General features: G+C 34.2%; 2 protein-coding genes and 1 long non-coding RNA gene across 4 annotated transcripts; 1 reads left to right on the forward strand and 2 right to left on the reverse strand.

Moving 5' to 3' along the window:
- Window positions 1-3,010: 3,010 nt before the first annotated feature.
- Window positions 3,011-4,337, forward strand: LOC110917853. The gene is made up of 2 exons (XR_002580897.2): window positions 3,011-3,183; window positions 3,304-4,337. It is a non-coding gene; the product is annotated as an uncharacterized LOC110917853 (long non-coding RNA).
- An 8,623-nt stretch (window positions 4,338-12,960) lies between these two features.
- Window positions 12,961-15,453, reverse strand: LOC110917854 (pyridoxal phosphate homeostasis protein). The gene is made up of 7 exons (XM_022162292.2): window positions 15,130-15,453; window positions 14,971-15,037; window positions 14,073-14,119; window positions 13,904-13,991; window positions 13,546-13,679; window positions 13,368-13,466; window positions 12,961-13,181 (listed from the first exon to the last, which is right to left on the reverse strand). The coding sequence occupies exons 1-7, from the start codon at window positions 15,349-15,351 to the stop codon at window positions 13,098-13,100; spliced, it is 741 nt and encodes a 246-aa protein (XP_022017984.1). The 5' UTR covers window positions 15,352-15,453; the 3' UTR covers window positions 12,961-13,097.
- A 6,293-nt stretch (window positions 15,454-21,746) lies between these two features.
- LOC110917855 (jasmonoyl--L-amino acid synthetase JAR6) lies at window positions 21,747-25,551 on the reverse strand. Of its 2 annotated transcripts, none has more exons than XM_035984918.1 (4): window positions 25,473-25,551; window positions 23,949-24,242; window positions 23,762-23,863; window positions 21,747-23,457 (listed from the first exon to the last, which is right to left on the reverse strand). In XM_035984918.1, exons 2-4 carry the CDS (start codon window positions 24,230-24,232, stop codon window positions 22,122-22,124), a joined length of 1,722 nt encoding a protein of 573 aa, XP_035840811.1. In that variant the 5' UTR covers window positions 24,233-24,242; window positions 25,473-25,551; the 3' UTR covers window positions 21,747-22,121. The 2 variants fall into 2 exon arrangements, with proteins under 2 accessions (XP_035840811.1, XP_022017985.1); XM_022162293.2 differs by lacking the exon at window positions 25,473-25,551 and adding an exon at window positions 25,327-25,432.
- Between the last annotated feature and the right edge of the window lie 1,320 nt (window positions 25,552-26,871).

Here is a 26,871-nt window from a genome sequence, read left to right on the forward strand (position 1 = left end):
CTCAAAAACTCTCTAAAAAACCCAACCATTTTATAAAAAACTTGATGGATTCTCCTAGTTCTTCATCCATGGTAAATTTTTACTACAACGAGTATTTTGCGGATGGCGATGGTTCCACCGATGAGGAGCTTGAGCAAGAGGCGGTTACGAATGCTTGTCAACTAGCGGTGAGATATGTCAAGCATTGTCGTCGCCCCCAAGCAGAAAAAAATAAAAGAGGTTATATTGAACGAGACCGACGCGCGGCACACGATCGTTTGATGAAAGATTATTTTGATGAGGCGCCGACATTTTCGAACGAATTTTTTAGGCGTCGTTTCCGAATGAGTAAGCGGTTGTTTCTATGCATAGTCGACGACTTGGAAGCCAACTACGATTATTTTAAACAAAAAGCGGATGCGAGAGGGGCACTTGGATTTACCGGTATCCAAAAGTGTACGTCGGCGTTACGAATCCTTGCTTATGGTAACACTACCGACATCAACGACGAGTATCTAAAAATGGCGGAGAAAACAACACGAGACAGCTTGGAGCATTTTTGTCGCAGTACAATTCCTATACTTTACTTTTTTTTAAACGACGAGTATGTTTACAATTTTTTTTGAAGCTTATGTTTGTCTATATTTTTTTATAAAAGTATAATTGATGTGTACGGTGCGCGTTATCTTAGAACGCCCACATGGGACAATCTTCAAAAGATCTACGAGATAGATAATGCTGAACATGGTTTGCATGGAGCAAGCAAAAAATGAGAGATGCTATGTACGCTTGTATAATCATGCACAACATGATTTTGGAAGACGAAGGAAAGACGATATGCCATAATTATGTACCAGAAGCCGTTCAAGAGGAGCATCCACAGGCGTCAATGGAAGAAAGAGTGAATAATGCGCGAGAGTTGCGTTACGAACCGTACCATTCCCAGTTAATGGTTGATTTGGTACACCACGCATGGTCGATTCGGTATGTACCACCTGAGGGAGAGGAAGAAACGGAGGACGAGGAAGACGAAGTTGGCGAGGGTGAAGAAAGCGAAGACGAAAACTAGTGTTTTTTTTTAATTTAATCGGATATTTTTATTTTATTTCTAGTATTGTATTTTTTTTTTAATTTAATGAAGTGTTTAAAGTTTAAAAAAAAAATAATTGTGAAATGATTGCATGGGGGTTATTGGAATAATGCCCCACTACACCACTTTACGCTATAATGCCCTATGCTGACTGGGATGACACGTGTCGAATAATGTCCGATAATGAGAGCATTATTTTGATTTACCACTTCTCATAACCTAATCCATGTTATAAGGGAAATGTATAAATGCTATAAATTTAAAGATAAGTATAATATAATGCCAACTTTTAAAAGTATATACTAAACCTTTTATTATATATGTCACTATCATGTCTCCTAAGCATTGAATGGATCTAGTTATAAAATCTGAAAGCATTGTTTTTAAAAACTTTGCATGACTTTTGACCCTATAGTAGAGGTGTTTAATTCCCAATTGTTTTTTTTTCTCTCTTTTCGGAAGTTATTAACAATTTCATAGATTAGATTTAGTAAATAACACCAATAATCAATTCATAATTTCTTCTTGTATTATTAATAATGTCTATGTAGATCTCTTTTTTTTTTTACGACAAAACATGATCTTACGCTATACACCATTTATTTAAATAACACACATTGCCCAAGTTTGAACATGTGACCTCCTTTCTAAGATGTATGTGTCTCTATCAAGTGAGTTAGCCCCACATTGGCATGTTTAGGTTGAAGAGTATGGTTTGGAGGTGTTAGGGGCTCCATTGCGCCACGTATGTGTCACCTCAACCAAGGGGCTCTATTGCCTATACTCAATAACACCTATGGAATCGGATGGAACCCCTTATTCCTATTCTCCATCAATAGTGCCCCCTTTGTTTAAGACCTCACACACACAACATCTCGTTATTGCTCGTTATTGGGATGACTAGCATTCAATAGAGCCCATCCAATAGCTAGTTTCCCTCTAATAAAAACATACATCACTTTTACATCTTCTAGCTAATGTTGGTAGAGATCGCACTCGTATTTACATATAAGTCGATAGATGTATGTTTTAATTTATCTCATAAATAACTTCTTCTTTTGCTAAAAATATAAGATGTCATTTCAATATGGAAATTTGAAATGTTATGTTTTCAAGAGGTTGGTTCAAGTGTGAAAGAAATGGTTGCTTGGATAATTCAATCATACACCATGCTTGTCGTGTCTGAATTTTATTTATCATATTTTTAATATTAGAGTTGTTTCACCTTTGTCCAAACCACACCTAAAACATCTTCCACATTTTTGAAGAAATAATTTTAAACATCCAAGTAAGATGGGCTTGGCTCCTATGGACAATGTGGAGTATTTTAGTCATTGGTGAAAGATTTGATACTAGAATTAAAAAAAAAAAACAATTTTAATCATTGGTGGAAGATTGGATACTAAGATTGTATGTTGATGATTAACTCAAATAGGATATGCTTTCAACAGTTGATTTTTTTTTTCTTCAATACATAAACAAATTCATATTTTACAATTCTTGATTTATTTATAAAGTTTGGCTTACTTTATATAATATTTTTTAACAATTATTTTAAGAGACCAAACTCTGAATTTAGATATATATTATTCTCCTTAAATTTAATGTATCTTGAGTCCGAAAATATGTATGTTAGTTATTGATTTGCAGTTCTTTATTTACTTTTTTGTACCTGGCACCATCCACAAACGGACTGTGCATAGACTGTCATCCATATGTAGGGGTGTTCAAAATCATCCGAATCCGAATCTGAATCCGATTTATCCGATTATCCGAATCCGAATTATCCGAAAATTCGGATATCCGAATTTTCGGATATCCGAAATTCGGATAATCCGAATTTTCGGATTCGGATTCGGATAGTGATTTCGGAAATTTTCGGATATTTCGGATATCCGATATCCGATTTTTTTAAACATGCGTGTATATAAATACCATTATAAAAAACCTAACCCTAATCTTTTTTTCTCTCAGCCGCTCTCATTCACTCATACCCTCACCCCACAAACTCAAATTCAATATCCAGATCTGTGAGCATCGAAGAATCAAGATCTAAACAAGTTACAGATAATCAAAACACGAACACGTCAAGAACTGAAAATCGAAGATCCAAGGTTTGTTTCCACTTTCCAATATTGAATCTGATTTGTTATCTTTTTCGATTTGTTATATGCGATTTGTTTCATACGAAAATCCAAGTTTCTGATTTATTTATCTTGTTCGATTTGTTACAGAATACGATTTGTTTCATACGAAGATCCAAGTTTCTGATTCATACGATTCAGTTCCATGACGGGTTACAAATATGAACAATTAATAATTATTTTAGTTAATAATCTAATTAATGTTTCTTTTAAGTTAATGAATGTTTCATGTAGTTTTAAATCATAATGGAGAATGTTTTCATAGCAATGGTATCAACCTAAGACGTTACTTAGAAGTATTATTTAGGTTAATTTTGTTATTTGACTAGTTTACTTGGGTACTGTATTTTCTGAATAGTATTGCTATGTATTTCATTTTGTTTGCTAATAAATTTGTTTGCTAATTATTAAGTTATATATACCATAAAAGTTGTTGTGTAAATAGATTCTAACTTACATTTGTGAGAGGGTGATTGTGTGTGCAGAATTGGATGTTTATAGTGGTGTCAAGTGTGGACTCCTGGGGACTATTGTTCTGCTGCAGATATGGACATATGGTAGCTCTATATATAGTTGTTTTTATTGGTTTTAGTTAACCTAGGATAATTGTTTAATTAGTATGGTTTCACTGATTTTGGTTGAATTTGGGGTTATCTCTAGTAAGTTAATTGAGTCTATTTATTACAATCATATTGTTCATCTTCCTGTTTTTGATCTCTTTAAATACAACAACATGCTTCTGATGTGTCCTTTTTGCATCATTTGAAGAAGTGAAGATGGATCTGCTGGTTTGTTTTTTTAAGCCATTTATATTAATTACTCCATCATCTTTTGTTGACTTGTTTTGTATTATGTTCTTGCGCAGCAGGTTTCATATGGTGCCTTGAAAAGTTGGAAGGATGGATTGGAATCGGATGCTTGGATTTGGAAGTTTATGTTTTTATTTCAACTTTTAAAACAATGTTTTGGGTTATTTTGGACATGTTATGTGATATTTTGGAACAAGGGATTGTGTTGGATTGTTGGTTTGTTTTTTTGTTAACATCAGGTTATGTGTTATTTTAGAACAAGGTAATGTATTATTTTAGAACAATGGATTGTGTTAGTTTGTTTTTTTTTTTGAACATCAGATCTTTTATTTGCAATTTGGCATGTTGAAAAAGGTGAAACTTTTATTTTGAAATTTATTTTTTTAGAATTTCGGATATCCGTTTCATTATCCGAATCCGTATCCGAAATTTCGGATATCCGAAAGTCGGATATCCGAAATTTCGGATACGGATTCGGATAGTGAAATCTACTATCCGAAATGTTCGGATATCCGATTTTCGGATATCCGAAATTTCGGATATCCGGTTTTGAACACCCCTATCCATATGTCCGCTAATTCTTTTCCTTCAATTGTTTGTTCTTTTAAACATTTATCAGTGATGTTTGTAGATTAGGATATGAACATATGAGTATTTAGACCAGTGGGTCAACACCCCCGTTATTGGGATGGTGAGCCGATGGATGCCCCCAACGGCCCAACGTCATCCATACCTCGTTAAAGAGAGACACCATCCATCAGCTCACCAACCCAATAACAGGCGTTAAAGGGTTTGATTTGGCGGGGCCCGTTTTTATACAACCGGACGAATTTCTTTTCTTTTTCATGATTTTTTTTAATTAATAACTAGGAGCTTTATTTCATATTGTCAATGTTAAAGGGGGATGACACTGTTACCCTAAAACCTTCGTGGCATATGTTGATGTTGATATGCCCTTTAGCCTTATATAGTATGTAGCATTTGTATCACATTTTAATTTAATGCTTACATCAAGAAGTCAAGAATGAACCAAATTCATGTTAGGTCAGCTCTATTTTGATAATCTGCAAGAGGTTAGATGGAATAAGGAGCACGAATGACAATCTAAAACTAGTTAAGTACAACTCTTATTCCATCTTTGAGATCCAAAACTTTGTTTTTAGTAGGATCGATTTTGTTTTTTAAAAGAAGATTGCGAGGTAGCTTGTTAACCGTTCACTTTATAGGGAAAAGATCAAATAGGAAGTTTAGTTTGGATAAGAAGGGTATAAAGCAATAAGAGGAAGACATTTGACAAATGACAAAGTTGAAAAAACATAAGGATGTGCATTATGGTCAAATCCACAATTTTCAAAACTATAAACTACCACATCACAACCAACACCACCACCTCCACCACCACCTACGATCGCCATCATCTTGCTAGAAACTAGATCTGAAACCACCACTACCTTCAACCATCTATTGGTTTTTCAGATCTGAAACCACCATTCCAACATCCACCGCCACCGCAACAAGTTTCCCAACGGTGTGTCGAAGTTCTTTCTCCGCCCACCGTCGTTAATCAGAGTTCTTTTGTAAGTTGTGTTATTTTTTATTTTCATTGCGTTTTAGGTTATCAAACCTCATTTGCATTTTTCACCACATTATATTTTAGTTAAGTTCTTTTCATTTTTGTTCTTCTGGATGTTAAAGCAGAGGCATGACCATGCTAAAATAGAAGCATGATCATGTATGAACAAAGGCATGACCACGTTAAAACCCATTGTGTTTTAGAACCTGTAGTGCAAAGAATATGATCATGCTAAGAGAGAAGCATGATCATGTTGGAATTAAGACATACCCATGTTAAAACTACATTGCTTTTTAGAACCTATGTTAAAACTCCATTGCTTTTTAGAACCTGCAGTGCAAAATATTGATTTTGGGTTTCACTGCGTCTTACAATCTGGAGTGCAAAGAAGATGATCATGCTAAAATAGAAGCATGGTCATGTTGGAAGAAAAGCATGACCGTGTTAAAACATAAACATGGCCATGTTAAAACTCCATTGCTTTTTAGAACCTATAGTACAAAATATTGATTTTGGGTTTCATTGCGTTTTACAAGCAAAGAACATGATCGTGTTAAAATAGAAGCATGGTAATGTTGGAACAAAAGCACGACCATGTTAAAACATAAACATGACCATGTTAAAACTCCATTGCTTTTTAGAACCTACAGTGCAAAATATTGATTTCGGGTTTCGTTGCGTTTTACAAGTAAAGAACATGATCATGCTAAAATAGAAACATGGTCATGTTGGAACAAAAGCATGACCATGCTAAAACATAAACATGGTCTTGTTAAAACTCCATTGCTTTTTAGAATATGTAGTGCAAAATCTTGATTTTGGGTTTCATTGCGTTTTAGAACTAGAGTGTAGAAGAACATCATGGAAGCAAGATCATGTTGGGAACAAAGACATGACCATGTTAAAACCCTATTGCGTTTTAGAACCTAAAGTGAAATAACAGATCATGCTAAAACATAAGCATGATCATGTTGGAATAGAGACATGACCATGTTAAAACAAAGGCATGACCATGTTCAAACAGAAACATGACCATGTTAAAACAAAGGCATGGCCATGTTAAAAGAGAAACATGACCATGTGAACCCATTGAGTTTTAGACCTGGAGTGTACGTTTTTAAAATTTGAGTGCAAAGAACATGATCATCCTAAAAAATAAACATGATCATGTTAGAATAGGGGCATGACCATGTTAAAACATAAACACGACCATATGAAACCCGATTGCGTTTTAGAACATGGGTTATAGTGTGTTGTTCTATCCCGTGCGTTTTACGCATCTGGGTTTTGAAAAAGATTGTCAAAAGTATAACAATACTGTGCTCGTTTTATAGATAAAAAACGCTCGTTTTTAGGGTGCAATTTTTATAAAAAAGTATTGTCGTATCAAAAAGTTATTAACGTTTTAAAAACGATGAGGAATTGGAGGAGAGATAAACTATTGACTTGGATGAACTAAAATACCCTCAAACTAACTCACACGCCTCTCTTTTTTTGTTCAATCTCACTCATTTAATCTTAGCCATTGATTACTTCATAGATGGTCAAGATTACTTCCTAAGCTTCCTACCCAAATAAACTTCGTAGTATTTTATGTCCCTCATTCCCTGAATTTTAAATCCAAACGTACACTTTCTTTCTGTTTTTCCTTTTGTTAATTCGCCTCATAGTGAAAATTAGAGTTTTTTGAAACTACTGAAACGTGAGGGATAGTTTATGTAGTGTGATAAAACAAGAGGGGTGGTTAATCTAAGGTTTTGAAAGTTTGTAATAAATATGAGAAAAAAATTGTAAGACGTCGCTGTTAAGGTTCACCGTCCGTAAGTTGACTGCTTATTTAAATTACTTCTCGAAAGTCAGACTTTGAACATCTTAACTAATTAACTTTCGTTCTTTTGGATCATTAATTTGTTGGTATGGTATTCATAGTCATAAGAGAAACCTATGAAGTTTGGAATTTTAATATTTTGACAAAAAACATGTATTTGCAAAATTCGTATTTCAGGCGACGATAATATAATGAAGAAATCTTTTAAAGTTAAAAAAATTTAGAACATCTTTAGTGCAACAATGTCCACCACCAAATCAGCTCAAAAAGACGTGGAACACTCCTCCTTGTGTGTGTGGGGGGTGTTCGACTTTCGGGGTGTGATGAGCTGGTGGATGGGATGGGCGTAGTGGTGGACCCATAAATTTTTTTTTGGGGGTGCGAAATATTTTTAAATATTTTAATCCCCTAGCTATATAAAAAAATTCGGTTTATACTTTATAGCAAGTCGGGTCGAGTCATTTAAAATAAAAGAACATCAAACTAAAATTTAAATATTTATCAAAAACACGTCAAAGTGTTAAATGTCATTACAAACATATTTAAAATTGGGCCCTACGGTTTTCATTTTTTTAAATCTATCCAAAATATCATCTAGAGCGACTTTCCTCAGCAAGTCTTTCATATACAACTATCACTTAAATTCTCAATCCCTTTCATCTTGAGAAATCGTTCCATAAGATATCTACTCATGGTTCCTTTCACATATAAATCGCTCCATAAGTCCATGAAACAACGCTAAACACTTAAACAATCATCAACCATAGTCTATAATTTTCAATTTTAAGTTTCAAATATTCAAGCCCTAGTTTTAAATGTTGATTACTTGTTGCTAATCATTTAAACAAACAAAACTTTAAATGAAACAACAAAAGCCTAGAACAAAAAAAATTAATCAAGAGACAAAACTAGAAAATTTTAATCAAGGACTCCTAATATACATTTTTTACATTTGTATCAATCATTTACCTTAGTGACATTTAATTTGAGTTTTTTAGGATCATTTCAAATAGAAATGATATAGAATACATATATAATTTATATCGAGAGATATGGATCTTTAACCAAACTAATAATTTAATAAGATAAAAAAAGTAAAAAATAATGAGTATGTAAAATAATGAGGGAAAGGATCACGTGCCATCCTGCAACAAGAATTTTGAGTACGTAGAATTACAAAGTTGCCCTTATTCTAAATAAGGTCTTCTTCTCTAACATTTTGCCCCACCTGCAACTAATCCGGTGAACACCATTTTTACTCTGTTTTCTTTTAGTTCAAACACATTTTACTTCCACTATTCTTTCATTATCAATTTCATGGGATGCGGAGTCAAATTTTCATGGGGTGCGGAGTCAAAATTGAATCGTATATATACTTATAAAACCAAAAGTTTATGGGGTGCGCCCGCCCACCCACGGATCCAAGTAAGTCCGCCCTTGATGGGGCGAGCAATGAGTGTGAGGCGGGGGTGAAAAGTGAAGGCATTTTTGACCAATCACATTCACACACTTCACACTAATTTTTTATATAGAGATTTAATTTTTATCTGAAACCATTAAACATATTTATAGAGTCTAACCACCCTGCAGTGATGTGATCAGTTTTATCATACCTATTACACACAACCTTATAGCCATTTACGGGGGATTGTAGGAGGTTCTTAAAGAGTTTTACAATGGAATCCAAAATGTGGTACAAACGAAGGATTTGAGTTTGGTACCAACTGGTATCGAAAATCTTCAAAAATGGGTACTGATATCGGTACCAAAAACGCTAAAAGTCAATACCGCAAATGTTTCAGTTTAAAAAATTCGATACCGATACCTAATACCATTTGCTCATCCCAGTTACAACCCCATCAAAGGTCATCCATCGAACAACATTAAGTGACAATCACCTATGATGAGGATTAGTCCACGCCTGACGTACATGGAGTGAAAAACGTTGCATGGTAGGTGCTCTATTTTATATGTGTGTGATAAACAACAATTTATGTTTAAAAAAAATAAAAGCTATTTTAATTTTCTAAAATTATGTCAACTCGTTATTTTTATTTATAAAATGTAAATATACGTCATATTGTAATTTTTTAAATGATGTAATACCTTATTTTTTAATGTTTTATTATGTAATGAAAACAACTTCTCCAGAGGATTTAGAATAAATCATTTGTAGCGTTTATTTGTTCAGTTAAATCGATATATTATTTAAGAAATCAATATTTTTTTAATAGTATTCAAACATGTGATTAAAAAATAGGCAACACTCAACAGATCAATCGATTACTTTATTACTATTTGGTGAATTAAGACAGCTTACAATATCTGTCTAAACTTTTAGTTCGTATGTAGTCTAAAATTTTCTTAAATACTTTCTCTAATTTTCTAATATAATATTTAATTAGGTTATAACCCCGTGTATTACACGGGTTGAATAAATAAATTTTATATACTAAATAATAAAACAATATATCTTTAAAAACCTTCTTTATTGCACGAGTTGAATAAATATAATTTTATATATTAAATAATAAAAGTTATATTTATAAGAACAATATTGTACAGGTTGAGTAAATGTAATTTTATATACCAAATAAAAAAGTTATATTTTTAAAACCACGTGTATTACACGAGTTGAATAAATATAATATTGTTTACCAAATAATAAAATAATACATCTTTAAAAAACCTTATTTATTACACGGGTTGAATAAATGTAATTTTATATACTAAATAATAAAAAAATTACATTTTTAAAAATATGCGTATTACACGGTTTGAATAAATGTAATTTTCTGTACTAAATAATAAAAAATATATATATCCTTAAAAAACCTCGTCTATTGTATGAATTGAATAAATCTAATTTTATACATCAAATAATAAAATTACGATTTTGGCTCCCGTGGTTATATCACTTTTACCCGTTTAGCCCAAAAAAGATTTTTTTTTAATATTTAAACCCCCAACGTCTTTTTTCTAACATTTGTGGCCCCTAACGTCTTTTTTTAACCCTTTTGGCCCCTAACATTTGATGAATGAGGTTAGTGTTAGGGGCCAAAAGGGTTAGAAAAGAAGACGTTGAGGGATTAGATGTTAAAAAAAATCATTTTTGGGCTAAAAGTGTTAGGGGCCAAAAGGGTTAGAAAAGAAGACGTTGAGTGCTTAGATGTTAAAAAAATCATTTTTGGGCTAAAAGGGTAAAAGTGATAAAAATACGTCTTTTTTAACCCTTTTGGCCCATAACATTTAATGGATGGGGTTAGTGTTAGGGGTCAAAAGAATTAGAAAAAAAAGTTGGGGGCTCAGATATTAAAAAAATCTTTTTTTGGGTTAAAAGGGTAAAAATGATATAACCACAGGGGCCAAAATCGTATTTTGTCTCTAAATAATATTATAAAGGAGAAAAAGATTAAACTAAATAATAATTATCCATAAGATATTAATTTAAATAATATTTAATAAAAGGGTTATCTATAATTAATTAGAAAATATTAAATTAAAATAATAATTATCTATAAGAGATGCTCTAATATGATGACAAGTGTCTTCAAAGTGGTTTCTTTTATTATATAGTATAGATTTCAGAAACTAAAAACATCAAATTTAACTATTTATTGTTTAATAGTAAATAAAGTAACATTAGTTTTTAATAACATAACAAATTAAAACAGAGAAGTAACACACTAACACATTAAGATAATTAATAGTAATCATGTTGACCATTAAAACTTCAGTATATAAAAATGGCGTTATACAAGGATTAATTTGATCCATTCAACCAAACTACACAATTTCATAGTGGCATGGATCGCCTCACATGACGATTTCTTTTAATAGTTTAATAAGATAACCACATCAAAAACATATTCTAATATGTTCATCTTTTCTAGTTGTACTAAACATTGAAAACTTGATATCAAGTTTGAAATATAGAGTTATTATTTTTTAGAATTTTACTTTCCAAACAACTTTTTTTGTGTTCACTTAATTTTTTAAAGCATAAACAATAAATAAAAAAAATAGACGTACTTAGGTGTTAAAAAACCGGTTTGGCCGTTTGGGCCCTGACCCAAACCGGTGGTTTGACGTAGGTTCGGGAATATAAAAAATTGGTTTTAATTCTCCACAACGGTTTGAGGTCGATCCAAATCGTTTTGAGTGGGTTGGGTTTTTCAACCCCAAAATTGGTGTATAAAATGAACGGCTGACCCAAACAGGTTACCTCATTTTAACAAAAAAACCGGTTCGATTTGGCCCCAAACCAGACTCTAGTCACATAGTTTATGACTTTACGGGGGTGTAAAAAGGATTTTTTTTTTGTCAAAATGACTTATTGACTTATGACCTATTTAAAAGAAGTTTTTTAAAAAGTGTTTGGATTGACTTATATGGTGGGGAAAGTCAATAAGTCAATAAAATGTTTTTTAAAAAGTATTTGACTTAGCTTATTCTGTAAAATGATCAAAAAGTCATAGAAAGTTGTGTGGGTGAGGAGTTTTTTTAGGCAAATGATGAGGGTATTTTTGTAATTATAACCTCAAAAGTTATAAGGAGTTTCTTAAAATAACTTATTTTCCTTGTATTAAAAAGTCATTTACCAAAGTTCTTTGAGTCATCCAAATATCATCTCTCTTTATTAACTTTTTAGAAAAGTCAATAAGTTAACCGTAATAATTCAAGTAGTCACTCAGGTATTATTTACATTTCCTTTCCCTTTCTTGGTCCCCACTAGGGTTGCAAAGGAGCTAAACGTTCAGCGAACAGTTCGTGAACCGTTCGGCGGGAAGTGCGTTTGTGTTCATTCGTTTATTAAACAAACGAACACAAACAAGAAATTTCGTTCGTTTAGTTAAATGAATGAACATGAACAGAGGGCGTGTTCGTTCATTTATGTTCGTGAACGTTCGATAACATTTTCGATTGTGTTCAATAGTTCATCAGTGTCTTTAGTTTTTATTTTTATTTAAATACTTCAAAATTCCGACAAATAAAATATTTAATAAGTGTCGATGTGCTATATATTCCGTTCATGAACGCTTGTTTGTGTTCGCGTGTTTTCATTTGTGTTCATCGACATTCGTTGCTTAGAATTATCAAACGAACACGAATATAAAATCTCGTTCGGTAAGTGTTCATGAACAATTGGTGAACACATATATTTCTTAACAAACAAACACGAACAAGGTCTTATTCGTGTTCGTTCGATTCGTTTGCAGCTCTAATCCCCACACATTTTATAAAAATTGAAATTATTGCTCCGGCAATATTGTCATTCATGTTATTACTCGATAATGTCTATTACCGGAGGGGAAAAGACCAGATATAATGGCGCAGCTTGAGAAGCTAGTTAGCTTATGGCCTGTTGAAGTTATAAAAAGGCGAAGCATACGGGTGCTAGAGGAGATTAAAGGCGAAGCATACGGGTGCTGGTGGTGATCAAAGGCGAAGTGTTGGAGTCTAGTTTTGAGTCTGAATCAAGAGACTGAAGCAACTTGATGTCGGTCGAGATTCTATGGACGAGGATAAGTGACAGATTTAAAAAATATAACTATGTGTATCTTTGTGATACATTCTTAACTTCAATGTGTATATTACAAACAAGATTGTATACATCAACCAGGCCAATTATAACCTATTTTTGTAACATTATCAAACAGTGGAAGCAACACCCTTATTGTTGCTGTTGTTTCTTTGAATAATCCCTAGGACCGAAAATGGTTGACCCGATTCTTACGTTTGTGCTGCCCATTTCAATCTGCGGATACACGGATATCTTATTAATCAAGTTACACTAAACCCAAGCTCTACTTTTTTGATGAAAAAGACTTGAATTTGCAACTCAAGTTTTGTGGAGTTGGAGACGTTAGTCCGTTTACTTATGAAAAAAAAAATCATATAAGGTTATGTTTTATATCTAACGGGTCAAAAAAAATAAACTTACCGCTAGCTCAAAGTCACCAGACATGCCCATTGATAGTTCACACTGGTTTTCTGGCATCCCAAGTTCCCTGCAGATCTCAACTCTGCATCTAGACAGAGTCTGTAAATCCAAATCCAAAATTAAAAAAAAAAAAGTAAATAAATTAATTAACTATATCAAAGCTGTACCTAAGATTTACCTTAAAGTTCTCTGGAGTGGATGTGTAATCTGGCATTCCAATAGTCATTAAGCCAGAAAACACGAGGTTTGGACAACCAAATTTAACATGCTTCACGAGCTCTATACAATGCGATGGTTCAATACCGGATTTCGCTGTAATAGTGTCACAATGAACAGTTGTAATCAACCCATTTAAGCACTAAAGTCTACAATTGGAAGGTAAGGTTTTTTGAGCAAGGGGTCTCAGTCAGAAGGAGCAACCGAGTTTCTGTTCAAGCTCCGCCACTGATCCTACCCACCCCAGACCTTAACAATAGCTTGCTATGAGTGCAATTGTATGAGTATTTTTAAGACCATAAACTATGGTTTTCACTTACATATCTCTCCACTGGTATTGACTTGGACCATAACTGGCAAAGGCCTCCTGCCGATGCTTGAAACTGCACGATCAAGGTGATTTGCAATCTGTGAACCCAAAAGCAAGATTGTTGTAATTGCGTGTCATTTACGTCCTTAAAACAGTAAACTAGACTAGAAGAAAACTACCTTCTCGTTATCTACGCCTTGGACCATTGACAGATTTGGAACAGCCGCTGGATGCAAGAAAACAAATCCACTTCTTTAGAGGCATACATACAAACTCATTTTCATTATAACTATTCACATAACTTCGTTTGAGATTTTAAAACCACCACCGAATTGTGACGTAGTTAAACACCTTCGGTATGTCGTTTCAATATTAAAATCCAATAGAGTTGTAAACGAACCGAACGAAAACGAACAAGGCCTTGTTCGTGTTCGTTTGTTAAGGATATAATGTGTTCACAAACAGTTCATGAATGCTTACCGAACAGGATTTTATGTTTGTGTTCATTCATTAAGGAAAGGAACGTGTTCACGAATGGTTCACGACCACAAATAAAATCAGCGAAGACGACGGTGGCTAGAGGTGGATGGTGAGAGGGAACGGCACTAGACCTTGAAGCCTTAATCGTTGAACGAAAGTTGATGGTATTTTTTGATATGAATAATGAGAAGGAAATACATAAACAAGGTGGAGAAGGGGTTCCTATTTTTTTTTTTTGGACAATGAGATAAATAAGAACTAAAGCATATAAAAAGTTTAGATAAAATAAATACATGCTAACAAATCTTTAACAAACAACATAAACAAACTAACATGAACAACGAATGTTCACCAACACATTACCGAACGTTCATGAACGTAATTGAACAAATGAGACATTTATTCGTGTTCGTTCATTTAACTAACGGAACGGAGTTTCTTGTTCATGTTCGTTCATTAATTAAACGAACGAACTTCCGGTTCACTAACTGTTGGTTGAACGTTCGGTTAGTTTATAGCCCTAAAATCCAATATTCCTAGTTTCTTTAACCATGGACCAATTTCAAGATTCAACTAGCAAAGGTAATTTTGAATTACCAATAAGGGATTTTGCTTTATTGCTCTGTAAATGCCCAATAAAGTGCCAGTCAATGTCTTGAGGAAGCTGCAAAAGATTACATGGATGCAAAAATGCTATTATTATTATTAGATCCAGTCCAGGTCCAGCTTACAAGATTCTAAAAAAGACAACCTGACCTGAGGAGCCTTTTCGATGAATTCTTGAACATAGTTTTCCCCGAAACAGCGGTGTCCGGCATCGTAGACTTGTCGAATGAGAGATACAGGTTTGGTCTTGCTGACTGCCACCACACGCACGTCATCGGCCACCCGACCGGATCTCTCTGCCGCCTGACGAACACGCTGGAATACTGTTCGCAGAGCCGTCACTGCTGCGCCCTCCACAGCCTGAGCGGCCATTGTCTTGTGGTTCTACAGTTTCTGGACCAAAGTAGTTGTTGTCTTGTTGGTTATTCACTTTATATGAGGTTGTTATTCACTTATTCTGTAAATACAAAACATAGTATGAGGTGGTTATCGAGACATGTTGTTAACAACTAGATTTTAATTCGTATGCATCATCTACTTTATATTTTGGGAAAATTACCAAAATGGTCAAAGATTAAAATGACTTGCGAAAATAGCCAGCTCATCATGCCCTTCTGGAACGGGGCATTATGTGTGGGATGAGTCTTTTAAGCATGAGATGCGTCTTTTGAGCATGTGATGAGTCTTTCAGGCATAAGATGAGTCTTTTAAGCATGAGATGACTCTTTCAAGCACGGGATGCGTCTTTGGAGCGAGGCATCATGCACGGGATGCGTCCGGAAAATTTTTGAAGCGTCTGACGAGTTGCAGGTTTCCGGCGAGTTTCTGAAATGTGGTCCGGCAAGTTACACCTTGTGTTTCTTTATCGTTACGTGTAAGCTAGGATTTCCTTTTCTTTCTCGTCACAAAATTGTACAAAATCAAGATTAAAAGATAATCCTTACATACAACAAAAAAAATCAAACTAAAGATCAGAATCACCATTAATGGCATTGACAACTCCACTGCTTACCGCCAAATTCTTTCCAAAACTCCACCATCAACACCTAAAACTCACATAGTCTCATCTCAACATTCGCCAGCTACGAGTTTTACACACAAAAACTGTCATCACAACCACCCACGACAAACAGAGAAAACATGCACCGCGAATAGTGAATGCTACAGCGGAAACTCGCCAGACAACGTTTCAGAAACTCGCCAGAAAATCTGCAACTCGCCGGACGCTTCAGAAATTCTCCGAACGCATCCTGTGCATGATGCCTCGCTCCAAAGACCCATCCCATTGCCATGTGTCCGTTTTTTATTGGGTTTCGCTCCAAAGACTCATCCCATGCTTGAAACACTCATTCCACGCATGATGGCCCATTCCAAGGAGACATGAGCTGACTATTTTCACAAGTCATTTTGGTCTTTGGTTGGTAATTTTCCCTATTATTTTTCTTATTTACTTTTTCTAATTTTCTAATTACCTTATCAGGGGCGGACTTAGAGTGTTAATAGGGGTAGCACAGACTACCCCTCAACCTCGTCTCCGTAGTGTAAAAATACCCCTTAACTTATTTTCGTAGTGTAAAAATGTCACTCAACTCCGTTTCTGTTATATAAAGGATACCCCTGATCCTAAAAAAAATAGGATACCCCTAACTTTTTAGGCTAGTTCCGTCACTATACCATACATCTAGCACTCGCACACGCTCACCCCCATGGTAAGTAGCCAACTTTTTTTTTTGTTTTTAATTTTCACCCAATGGTTTGGCACAGGTTTGGAACTTTGGTGTTAAGAACCAGTTCTACCCGAATAGATTTGGGCACGAAAAAAAACCCGGTATTAATGCTCCACACCAGTTTGAAGCCGATCCAAATCATTTTGAGTGGATTGGGTTTTTCAACAGTAAAATCGGTTTATAACCCGAACAGCTGGCCCAAACCGGTGGGCCCATTTTAACCGAAAACCGGTTCGGTTTGGGCCCAAACCAGACTCTAGTCACGTAGTTTTTAACAAAATATTTGGGCCATAGTTAGCCTTATAGGCCCATGGCTGTCCAAATGTCTGAATAATCTGAAGTCGGAACAAAAGACAGTTGCAGAATCCAAGTTAAAAAGGGGCAACATTTGATCAAGATTTCTGTGGGGGGTTTATAAACCAAATGGGTTTTAGACGCCTTCTTGTAGAGGTTTGTTCACTCTTCATAGATCTTTAAATAATAAATTCCTGCATTTTGCTACCAGATTCATGTTCATTTGGTTTGAATGATTTGTTAAGTTATGATGAACACTAGGACAGTATTACAGAATTGAATCTATTAAATGTGGAAAATCTATGTTGTGTAATGTTTGTTACCTGATATTTGTGCATTCAGTTGACTAATTTTATAACATAATCTATCATTCTGTTTATATAATTAAATTGGTGTTTGTTACATTTTGTTTTAGGTGTCAAGGCAGCACTCGCGGTTGAGGCCGATTAAACGCCTGCTTTCATGTTCTTATCATACTTCGTTAAAGTTTCGAGGTGATGCAGGTTTGTATGAAACTATTACTATATTAACTGATTAAATTTCATGTTTATTTCTTGTTCAAACTATCTCTAGATGGAATTTTGATTCTAGACTTGGTTGTGAGGATCTATTTTTATTTCTAACACATTGTTCCATCTTATACTGGCTCGGTTATGCTTCTAAATTTGAAATACAAGAAATAGTAACACATTGTTAGGGCATGTTTGTTTACTAAACCGAACAAGGTTGTTTGACTTTCGGTGCACAAGTCTACAATATATACCTATGTTGTCAAAGGTGCAATACGCACTCAAGGCGCTTAAAAAGTCGGAGATTTTTTAAGCGGAGGGACATAGTATAAAAATACCATTTTTAGGGAATTTTAGACATGTTTCAGGCCTATGCAGTTAATGCGGTAAAATATCAGATATCGCTCAAGGAACGATATTTGAGATATAGGTTATCTCGCTGAGATATCGGTGGGATATCGGTAATTTTAATATCATGCAGAATTTATATATCTATAGCAATAATAATTCAGTGATATATCGGTGATATATCGGTTATATCGGTACCGATATTTGACACTGATATTTTTCTAGGGGACCGATATATCACCGATATTAACCGCATAGTTTCAGGCTTGTTTAGGTTGTTTTAGCCTTTAGGTTAATTCCAGGCATGGTTTTAAAAAACGCTTGAGGCGCGCGCCTCGAGGTGAAACGGCCAAAAAACGAGTATGAGGCGCGCCTCATGGGTTTTTTACTGCATATGTGCCTCAGAGGGGCTGAGGCGCTAAGAAAGGCTGCGCCTCAGGTGCGCCTCATGGGATTTTCATAGTTGTTTTTGACTTTTTGTGTCAATTTCAAGCATTTCATGTCTTTTTATGTATGTTTTTGATGATTTTGATGAATCTTATGATGAAATTAGTTAGTATTATCATTTTTATAATATATATAATTTTTATATTTATTTATTAATACCGCCTCGAGGCTTATGCCTCGTGAGGCGAAGGGAAAACACCTCGAAACTCGTGTCTGTTCTTTTAAACCTTGATTCCAGGCTTGTTTTTTTTAACATGTTCAAACAAGTTCAGACGTTTTCTGGCTGGAACTTGGTTGGAAAACGCGCCTCATTGCCAGAAACAGTGCCTACTGAGGCTAGCCGCTTTCCCTGTGCTTCCGCGCCTAGTGCGCTTTTGACGATACAGATAGATACATGCTGTTTGACTATCAGGATTCAGGAATAGGTGGTATTGAATTATTATTGTTATTCAACATGAATGTGGGAGAATATGCGACTTAATGTGGATACCAATCTAAGTGACTTAGCCAGTTAAGCCACAAATAAACACCACCTGTTATCCTGATTAAATGCAACGTTTGACTAGACATATAATTTATTGTAGTCAGTCCTTGACTATTATTCAGGTATATATGATAGCAAGTAATAGACTAATAATAACAAAATAGGAGAATCATCTGTATTAAAACCAATGTTATCAATTCTTTTTGATGGTTACTTATGGATGTTTTTAATTTGTTATTGTATCTTCATTATTTTGAGAAACCAAAAGTTCAAGATCCGACCCTTTAAACGTGCAGGAATCTTTAGTGAAAATCTCGTCCCACATGCTTTTAAAAATCAACAACACGAGATTCAACGTCCTGCATGCTCAATGATGCTATCAAAGGCACTACACTCTTCAGACGCTAATACAATACAAGTGGGCCCTACAGGTAGTTATCTTGACTGCATTATTAGGTTCATAATTTATTTTTCAAGAAAATCTTATCATCATTTTGTTATTTGTTTCACTGCAGAGGCCGCTAAGGAATTACATGATAAGTTACTCTAATCGGTGTTAGAACAAAGAACAGCACCTCCAAACAATTGGTTGTGGACTCTTATCGAAAAATGTGAAAATCGTGAAGACATCAAACTTCTTTGTTAGTTATATAGTCTTGATTTATTATAGCTAATGGAAATTCAAATCTTTATCTTATAATACAAGTAATTGAATTTGTTTTCAATTGCAGAGGCTATCAAATCTCCGAATTTTCGAGAATTTTAACGATAATCTTTGCCGGGAAGTATCCAAGGCTTGTGTACGAGCAGAGGCTATCGAGTTTGGTATGGTGTAATACGTCAATGACTCGATATACAAAACGACGTTTTTGTTTAGTGGGCTCGGCATTTATGACGTGAGGAGCATGATTAAGTGATCGTGGATCCCATTTTTGTGATACAATTAATTGTGAAAAGAGACCCTGAAAATGACGATTTAAAGAAAGTGATATCGTCAGTTATCTTCATGTCAAATAAACGATACTCAAAATCATATCTATATTTTTTGACTCATGAGGCCCGTTAAGTGAAAATGTTTAGTTGCATACGAATAGGACCTTAATCATTTTACATGCCTACATTAGGAAAGAAGACGTTACGGAAGCACAATGTGTATGGACTGACTCCTAGTGTTGCATTTGCTAACAGCATACTGGTATTTTATTTCTTGTAATCCCGTTTAATTTTTTACTTTAAGTTGATATCTCGACGGATTTAATGTCATGTTACCGCAGCTGTATGCTAAACGACACGATGATGTTAATCTCATGCTGGATGTAATTAAACTCTTGAAAGCAAATGATGTTACCGCAGTTTATCGCTCTGGGCAATATTGTCATTTTACACGTTTGATAGACATTACCAGAGGGGAAACGGCAGGATATAATGGCGGAACTTGAGAAGCTGGTTAGCGAATGGCCTCTGGAAGTTATAAAAAGTCGTAAAGACGAGGGCAAAATGGTAATTTTAACAACTTATTTATATTGAGAAAGTGATTGTTTTGGCTAATTATGTATTTGTATTTATTGCAACTCTTTAATGTTGTAGGTCTTAGCTGCTGGTTTGCAAGAAGATATTCCTGCAATCATAGACAATCTTTCAGGTTTAGGAGTTGAGACAAACATAAAAATGGATGATCTGACCAAAATACCCTTTTGAGATTTTTAGAAGAGTAAACTGTCATTTTGGTCCTTGTGGTTTGGTCACTTTTGCCACTTTAGTCCAAAACTCAAACTTTTTGCATCTGGGTCCCTGTGGTTTCAGTTTTATTGCCATTTAGGTCCAAAAATGAAATCATGTCATATTTGTCTTATAAAATCCTGTAAATTTTGTCATTTTTTCGCAAGGGCAAAATGTTTCTTTTTATAAATAAATACCAAATTTTATAAGACAAATATGACCTGATTTGCCTCTGAGGAAAATGACAAAATTGCAGGATTTTATAAGACAAATATGACATGATTTCATTTTTGGACCAAAATGGCAATAAAACTGAAACCACAGGGACCCAGATGCAAAAAGTTTGAGTTTTGGATTAAAGTGACAAAAGTGACCAAACCACGAGGACCAAAATGGCAGTTTACTCTTTTTAGAATCTTTGGTAATAAGGGTTTGTTTTGACTTTTGGTCTAGATAGATATAGATTTGTCATTCCATAATTTCATTTGGAAATTAAAAAGAAAAAACCAAATTTACCAACCACAATTTTTTTGTTCTAGATTCAGCTTTGACCACTGAGATACTTGCCTACCATTTTTATGTTGAACATTTAATTATAATTTATTTAATTATATATATATTATGATATATTGTGGGTGGCCACTGGCCAAGTGGATGTGTAGGTGGGTGATATTGTGATATTATGGAAGCACAACTCACAAAGCATAAATGGACAGTTCCACTAAGGGACTAAAGCCTTTTATCATGTATATTATATCGATTAAACATATGGTTATGGTTAAAACTATATATCTATTAAGATGTATTTTTGTACATTAATAAAAAAATAATCGAGTCATTTTCAGTAGCGTCATTTATACGTGGATCCATTCAAGCTAATTTCAATTAATAAATCTAATTACACGTTAGGTTAAATAAAGCATTAGCAAATTTTTTAATTTATAAATGATAATAATTGAACAAATATTTACTTAAAAAATGTAACAAATTTTTTAACATAACATAAAACATGCTATTTATAAGAGAATAGTAAATACAAATAAAAAAAAAATTATTAGTTCGGTAATTCGATTAACTATACACATAACCATATATATAAACTTTAAAAACAAGTTATCAAAAAGTTATAACTGAAATATTGGTTTTTCAACTGATTCAATTATTTCGGTTTGATTATTCAGTTCATCCAGAAAGGTCTAGCCTAAAAATTTAAAGTTCTGATATAAAAATAACAAAACATGTAGAAGAGATGTTTTATTTCAAATATACACAATTCAAATATATTATATCAAGCCATCTATGAGAATCACTTGAATCCCTGTGTTTTAATGGTTTTGACCACTTGAATCCAAAATAAAAAAGTTTAACGCCTTGAGTCCCTAGTCATTTATTTTATAACGTTTTGAGTCCAATTTTGTTCATCTTATAACGGTTTGAGTCCAATTTTGTTAAACAAATTGGACTCAAAAGGACTCATATGGTTATAAAAAAACATCTAGGGATGCAGGGCGTTAAACATTTTGATTTTGGACTCCAATGGTTAAAACCATTAAAACACGAAGACTCAAAAAGTAATTTACTCTAAAATAAAATTACAAAACACAACAAACTACCTTAACAAAAGCTACTGCTAACATAACTCTTGACAACATTGTTGCAAAGAATTTGCAACACTTTCGGGTTAGTCGGGCCCACACAACGCGGTGTTTTGAACTGGTTCAACGCGGACCCTAACCCGACATAGTGATCCAGAATCTTCTGAAAGGTTCCCCTACGTAAAACCCGGAGCTCAAGAGGCCCGATCGCGTTGACTTTTCTCGAGCTCACATATCCCGCATCGACAAACGACTTGTCCAAACAATTACAACATTCATTCAAAATCTCATCACTTGCATCCCCACTCACTTCCCAAAAGATCACATAGTGGCCCGGATCGGTGGTCAGGTCAACATGGCTTGTAAAGTCAAGGACTTCGAGTTTTTCGGCTGCCAGAAGTTTTGCAGCTGCTTCGACCGATAATTGTAAATCTTTTTCGGTGTTCTTATCGATGTTTATGGTGAGCATTAGGTTTCTTCTACAAACAAACTGGAGTTTGGGGGTCGAGTTATGGAACCCGATAACCTTAACCACGTCTCCTAGCCTGTATCGATACAAACCCGCGAAGTTGGTGACTACAACCTCGTATTCTTCACCAAGTTGGACATCGGTTAAGCCGATTGGTTTGGGCTCGATTGAATCTAACTCATCGATGCTTGTCAATGGTAGGAATTCGAAATACCCGATATTAGGTAAAACCGCGAAAGATGTCATCTCAGGAGGTAAATCGGGGTTTACATTAGCTCCGATCCACCCTTCGGATGACCCGTAATCCGCACTCAACAACCGTACTCCACCAGCATAAACCCGTAGTTTTTTCAAATACGGCTCCATTGACCCGGTCATGATGGCATAAATGTACTTACAATTGGGAAACAGTTCCGGGATCAATCCGTTCCAATCGGTTAAACCTAAACACTTGTTGTAAATCTTGTCAGCGAGTTCGGTGTTCGGTTTCAATACCTTCGCCATGGCGGTTCTTATCGAATCAACCGTGATTCTGGCCGACAAAACACCAGTTCGGATGTCGGAACAAAGTTCTTCCCATACTAGCTCGAAGGTCCTAAACGAATGGACGATGCTATGTGCGAACGTCGACGATATGATCTGAATTTCTTCGTGAAAAATAAGTCCACAAAGTAAATGACAATATAAAGATTGATGAAAATCCGGAGCGAAAATCACTTCATCCGGGCTGCAACAAGGGGTTTGCATCGCCTTCATCGTTTTCTTGAACTGTGCGCTACGGTATACGTTTGTAGTCGCGGTTCCGGCGAGTAAACCACCTTTGGTTGTGAATTGCTTGCTTCCAAATATGAAACTCAAAGCTTTTCCATTTCCAATTGGAAAGGCCCTACAAGTAATTACAATAACAGTCTTAATGAGTTTACACACACACATATATATTGGGACTCTAACATATGTTACACACGACTGTTACATATGTTACACAAAAACTTGTTTAGTTTTTTTTAAATTTGGTTGGCGCTTTTTTGTTTTGTTTTGTTTTTTGCTCAAAACCCTTAAAAATATGTATATTATTTGTGTAATTTTTTTCAAAAAAAAATGTTGGGAGTTAGAGTTTCTAGGGTTTTCTCAATAACTAAGGGTTTCATATATAACCTTCCTCTATATATGTACATATATAATCAAAATACCTGTTTCGGAAAGCGAAAGAAGTCCGGTAAATCTGCATTGTGTTTTCGGTCAATTCGTCATTGTAAGGTACAAACTTTGGCTTTCCTTGAGTAGTTCCAGAGCTACAAACACAAGCAAACAATTCATTATTAGAACCAAAACACGCGAAAACGGATTACAATCTCCAGTGACCAGAATAATATTCACCTTAATGTAATGGTGGTTATTGGTTTTCCAGTAAGCACAGGATAGGATGCACCATCAGCAATCTTTTGAATATAAGGCTCAAGATCTTTGTGTGTAACAACAGGAACACAAGAAGTGTAAGTTTGGGGATCAAATCTGCCATCAAGATTCCATTTTTTCAAGTATTCTGCTTCATAATTTTCTTGCAAGATTTTCTTTAAAGTTTCAATTTGAACCCTTTTTGCATCTTTGGTTAAAGATTCAAATTCTTCAATCACTTTTTCGGAATCGAATTTGTTCTCCATTTTCTTGATTCTACAATCAATTGGCAACAGATGTTTAAAAGGAAATTGTCTTAAGAATGGAAATGAAAATGAGATTTTATTAATAATGCAGTTTTGAGTGTTACAGTTAAGTAAACAAAAAGTTGTAGGGACAATGATATATACATATATGAAGATATATGCATGTAGATATACACACCACATATATGTCAAGAACACTATATTAATTACAAATTAATATTGCATGTCACATAAAATACATGGTTTAAAATAGATTGTATACAAATGAGCCACACTTCCAAAAATGGTTAAGAAACAGAATGAGTTAAATATCAAGATTTTCCATGAATATCATCAAACAATTAAAAAGACAGCTGGAGAATTAACCCATGATTTAGGAGGCGTGAACATATTTTGTCTTTTAGTATTAACATTAAAACAAGAAAAGAAAATTACTATATTATATTTGTCTTTTAGTTTTAACATTAAAACAAGAAAAGAAAATTACTATATTATAAAAAATAATTTTCATTTATGAATGATGCATACCAGTGTATCATTTTAATGGTGCAAGTGTAACTAACTTTAGTACAAAACAAAAGTAGAAAAAACAAAAAATAATAATAACAATAGTGTACCATGAATGATTACTTTGAACATTCAGTGAATCTTAGAATAGTGAGATGAAAACAATAAATTGCTTATATTATTGATTAAAATAAATATGATAATCACAGCTAATTATATAAAATAAAATTGTTTGCAGACTGTAAATATAAGTTTTAAGATCAAGACTTATTGATTAAAATAAGATGATAATTACAGCTAATTATATAAAATCAAGTTGTTGCAGACTATAAGACTGTAAATATAAATATTAAGATCAAGACTTGGACTTTCTTATTTTATTATTTAAATTCATAAAACTAAAGACAGATTTCAGCAGCTGCTAAGTTATACATATGATGTTAGATTCATCATATATCTCTTCAATTCAAATGGAACACACACCAAAATCATCAATAACACATAGAACATAATATGAATATATAGCAACCAATTGGTCAAGAAACACAAAACCATACAGCAGATTTCAGTGAAGTATTGATAAGTACCATTTAAATAATAGTCAATCAAACAAAGTACAAACACATAGTGGGAGATATGAACAAAGTTGTGTGAGAGAGAAACAAAGAGATTTATGGAGAGAGAGCCGCGTGTTTTAGGGAGAGAGAGAGAGAGAGAGATATGGTGGCATTACCTTTGTGTTTGTTGAGGAGAAAATGAGGGAGCACAGGAGCAATGGAAGATTCTTTGGGAGGAGTGACATATATAGACTTTGTGTAAATGTGAACATAACAAAATTTAATGCACCAACATCATTTACTTTAATATTTCCTTTCTTTTACACTATCTTCCAGAGTTTACTAACGGAAGGAAATGAAAGGAAACAGAAAGAAAGTAAAAATATTTTGTGTTCCAGAGTTTCATTTAAGGAAGGAAAAGAAAGGAAAATAAAACATGTCGTGTTCCCGAGTTTCATTTAAGGAAGGAAAAGAAAGAAAATGACAGGAAAACTAGGCTAAATTCTTTAATTTTTCTTTCCTTCCGATTTGGGAGGAAGCGGTGGGAAAGTCATCTTTTTTTTCCTTTCTCATCCTTTCCTTTCTCACTTTTGCTTTCTTTTCTTATCCCTCGTTAAGTTAACTCGGGAACAGAGTACAGAGCGGGGTTTGTAAATGTGGCGTTATGCGATATGTAGATAACACGTTAGAAAGTGGCGTGGTATAAAAATGAGAGGAGTGGAAAGAAGTGTGAAAGAGTGACGTGGTACGCGTGGCACATAACTTTTATTAATCTATACAACCTAATAAAAGCATTAATTAGGGGACACATGTCCCCCTCCTAGGGCCTCAAAATCTGATTTTCCTGCCAAAATGTTAATTCTCCTCATTTTCCTTGAATGACCCGACACGGGATCCAGCAACTCATTTGGGTCCTCATTTTCGGTCCATATTAAACCCTAATCATTCTTCTCTCATACTCTTCGAACATCGTTCTTGTTCAGCAGCTCTAGGGTTTCTTCATCTTCAATCTTACATCTCCCTCTCATCCATCTCAAAATTGAATCCCTTCACCAAGGTACAATTCTCTTTTTTGTCAGTCAATTCTTGATTATATGTCTTCTTATTTTCTTACAAACTTTCTAATTAAACCCTAATCATTCTTTTACAAATTCCACTCTGATTGAATCATAACTTGGTCTTAAAGGTTGGAGTCCATATCAACGCTTCAAATCAAGGTCAGATCACAAATACTTTCAACTAAACATGATTTTATCAATATTTAACATTCAAGCTTCGTTCTGATTGTTCATTCGTTATAACCTAGGGTTTGTTGATCTTCGATTTGTTTTCTTTTCTTCTCTGACAAACAAATGTCGTCTCCACAAAGGTATAATTTCAATATTGATATATTATTCAGGTTTGGGCAGAGCATTGTTGACGGTAACTTTATTAAAAGATTTATTTATGGGTTTTTGGTTAATTCTATATGTGAAGCATTTGTTATCCTGGATGGGAATTTTTATGGATTTTGTAAATTTTGTTTTGTTTTTTGATTACCAATATGAGAACATGTTTTTCATTGTTGATTGTTAC

Source organism: Helianthus annuus, chromosome 16, assembly GCF_002127325.2.
Source record: "Helianthus annuus cultivar XRQ/B chromosome 16, HanXRQr2.0-SUNRISE, whole genome shotgun sequence".
In the NCBI taxonomy this organism is placed as follows: Eukaryota; Viridiplantae; Streptophyta; class Magnoliopsida; order Asterales; family Asteraceae; genus Helianthus; species Helianthus annuus.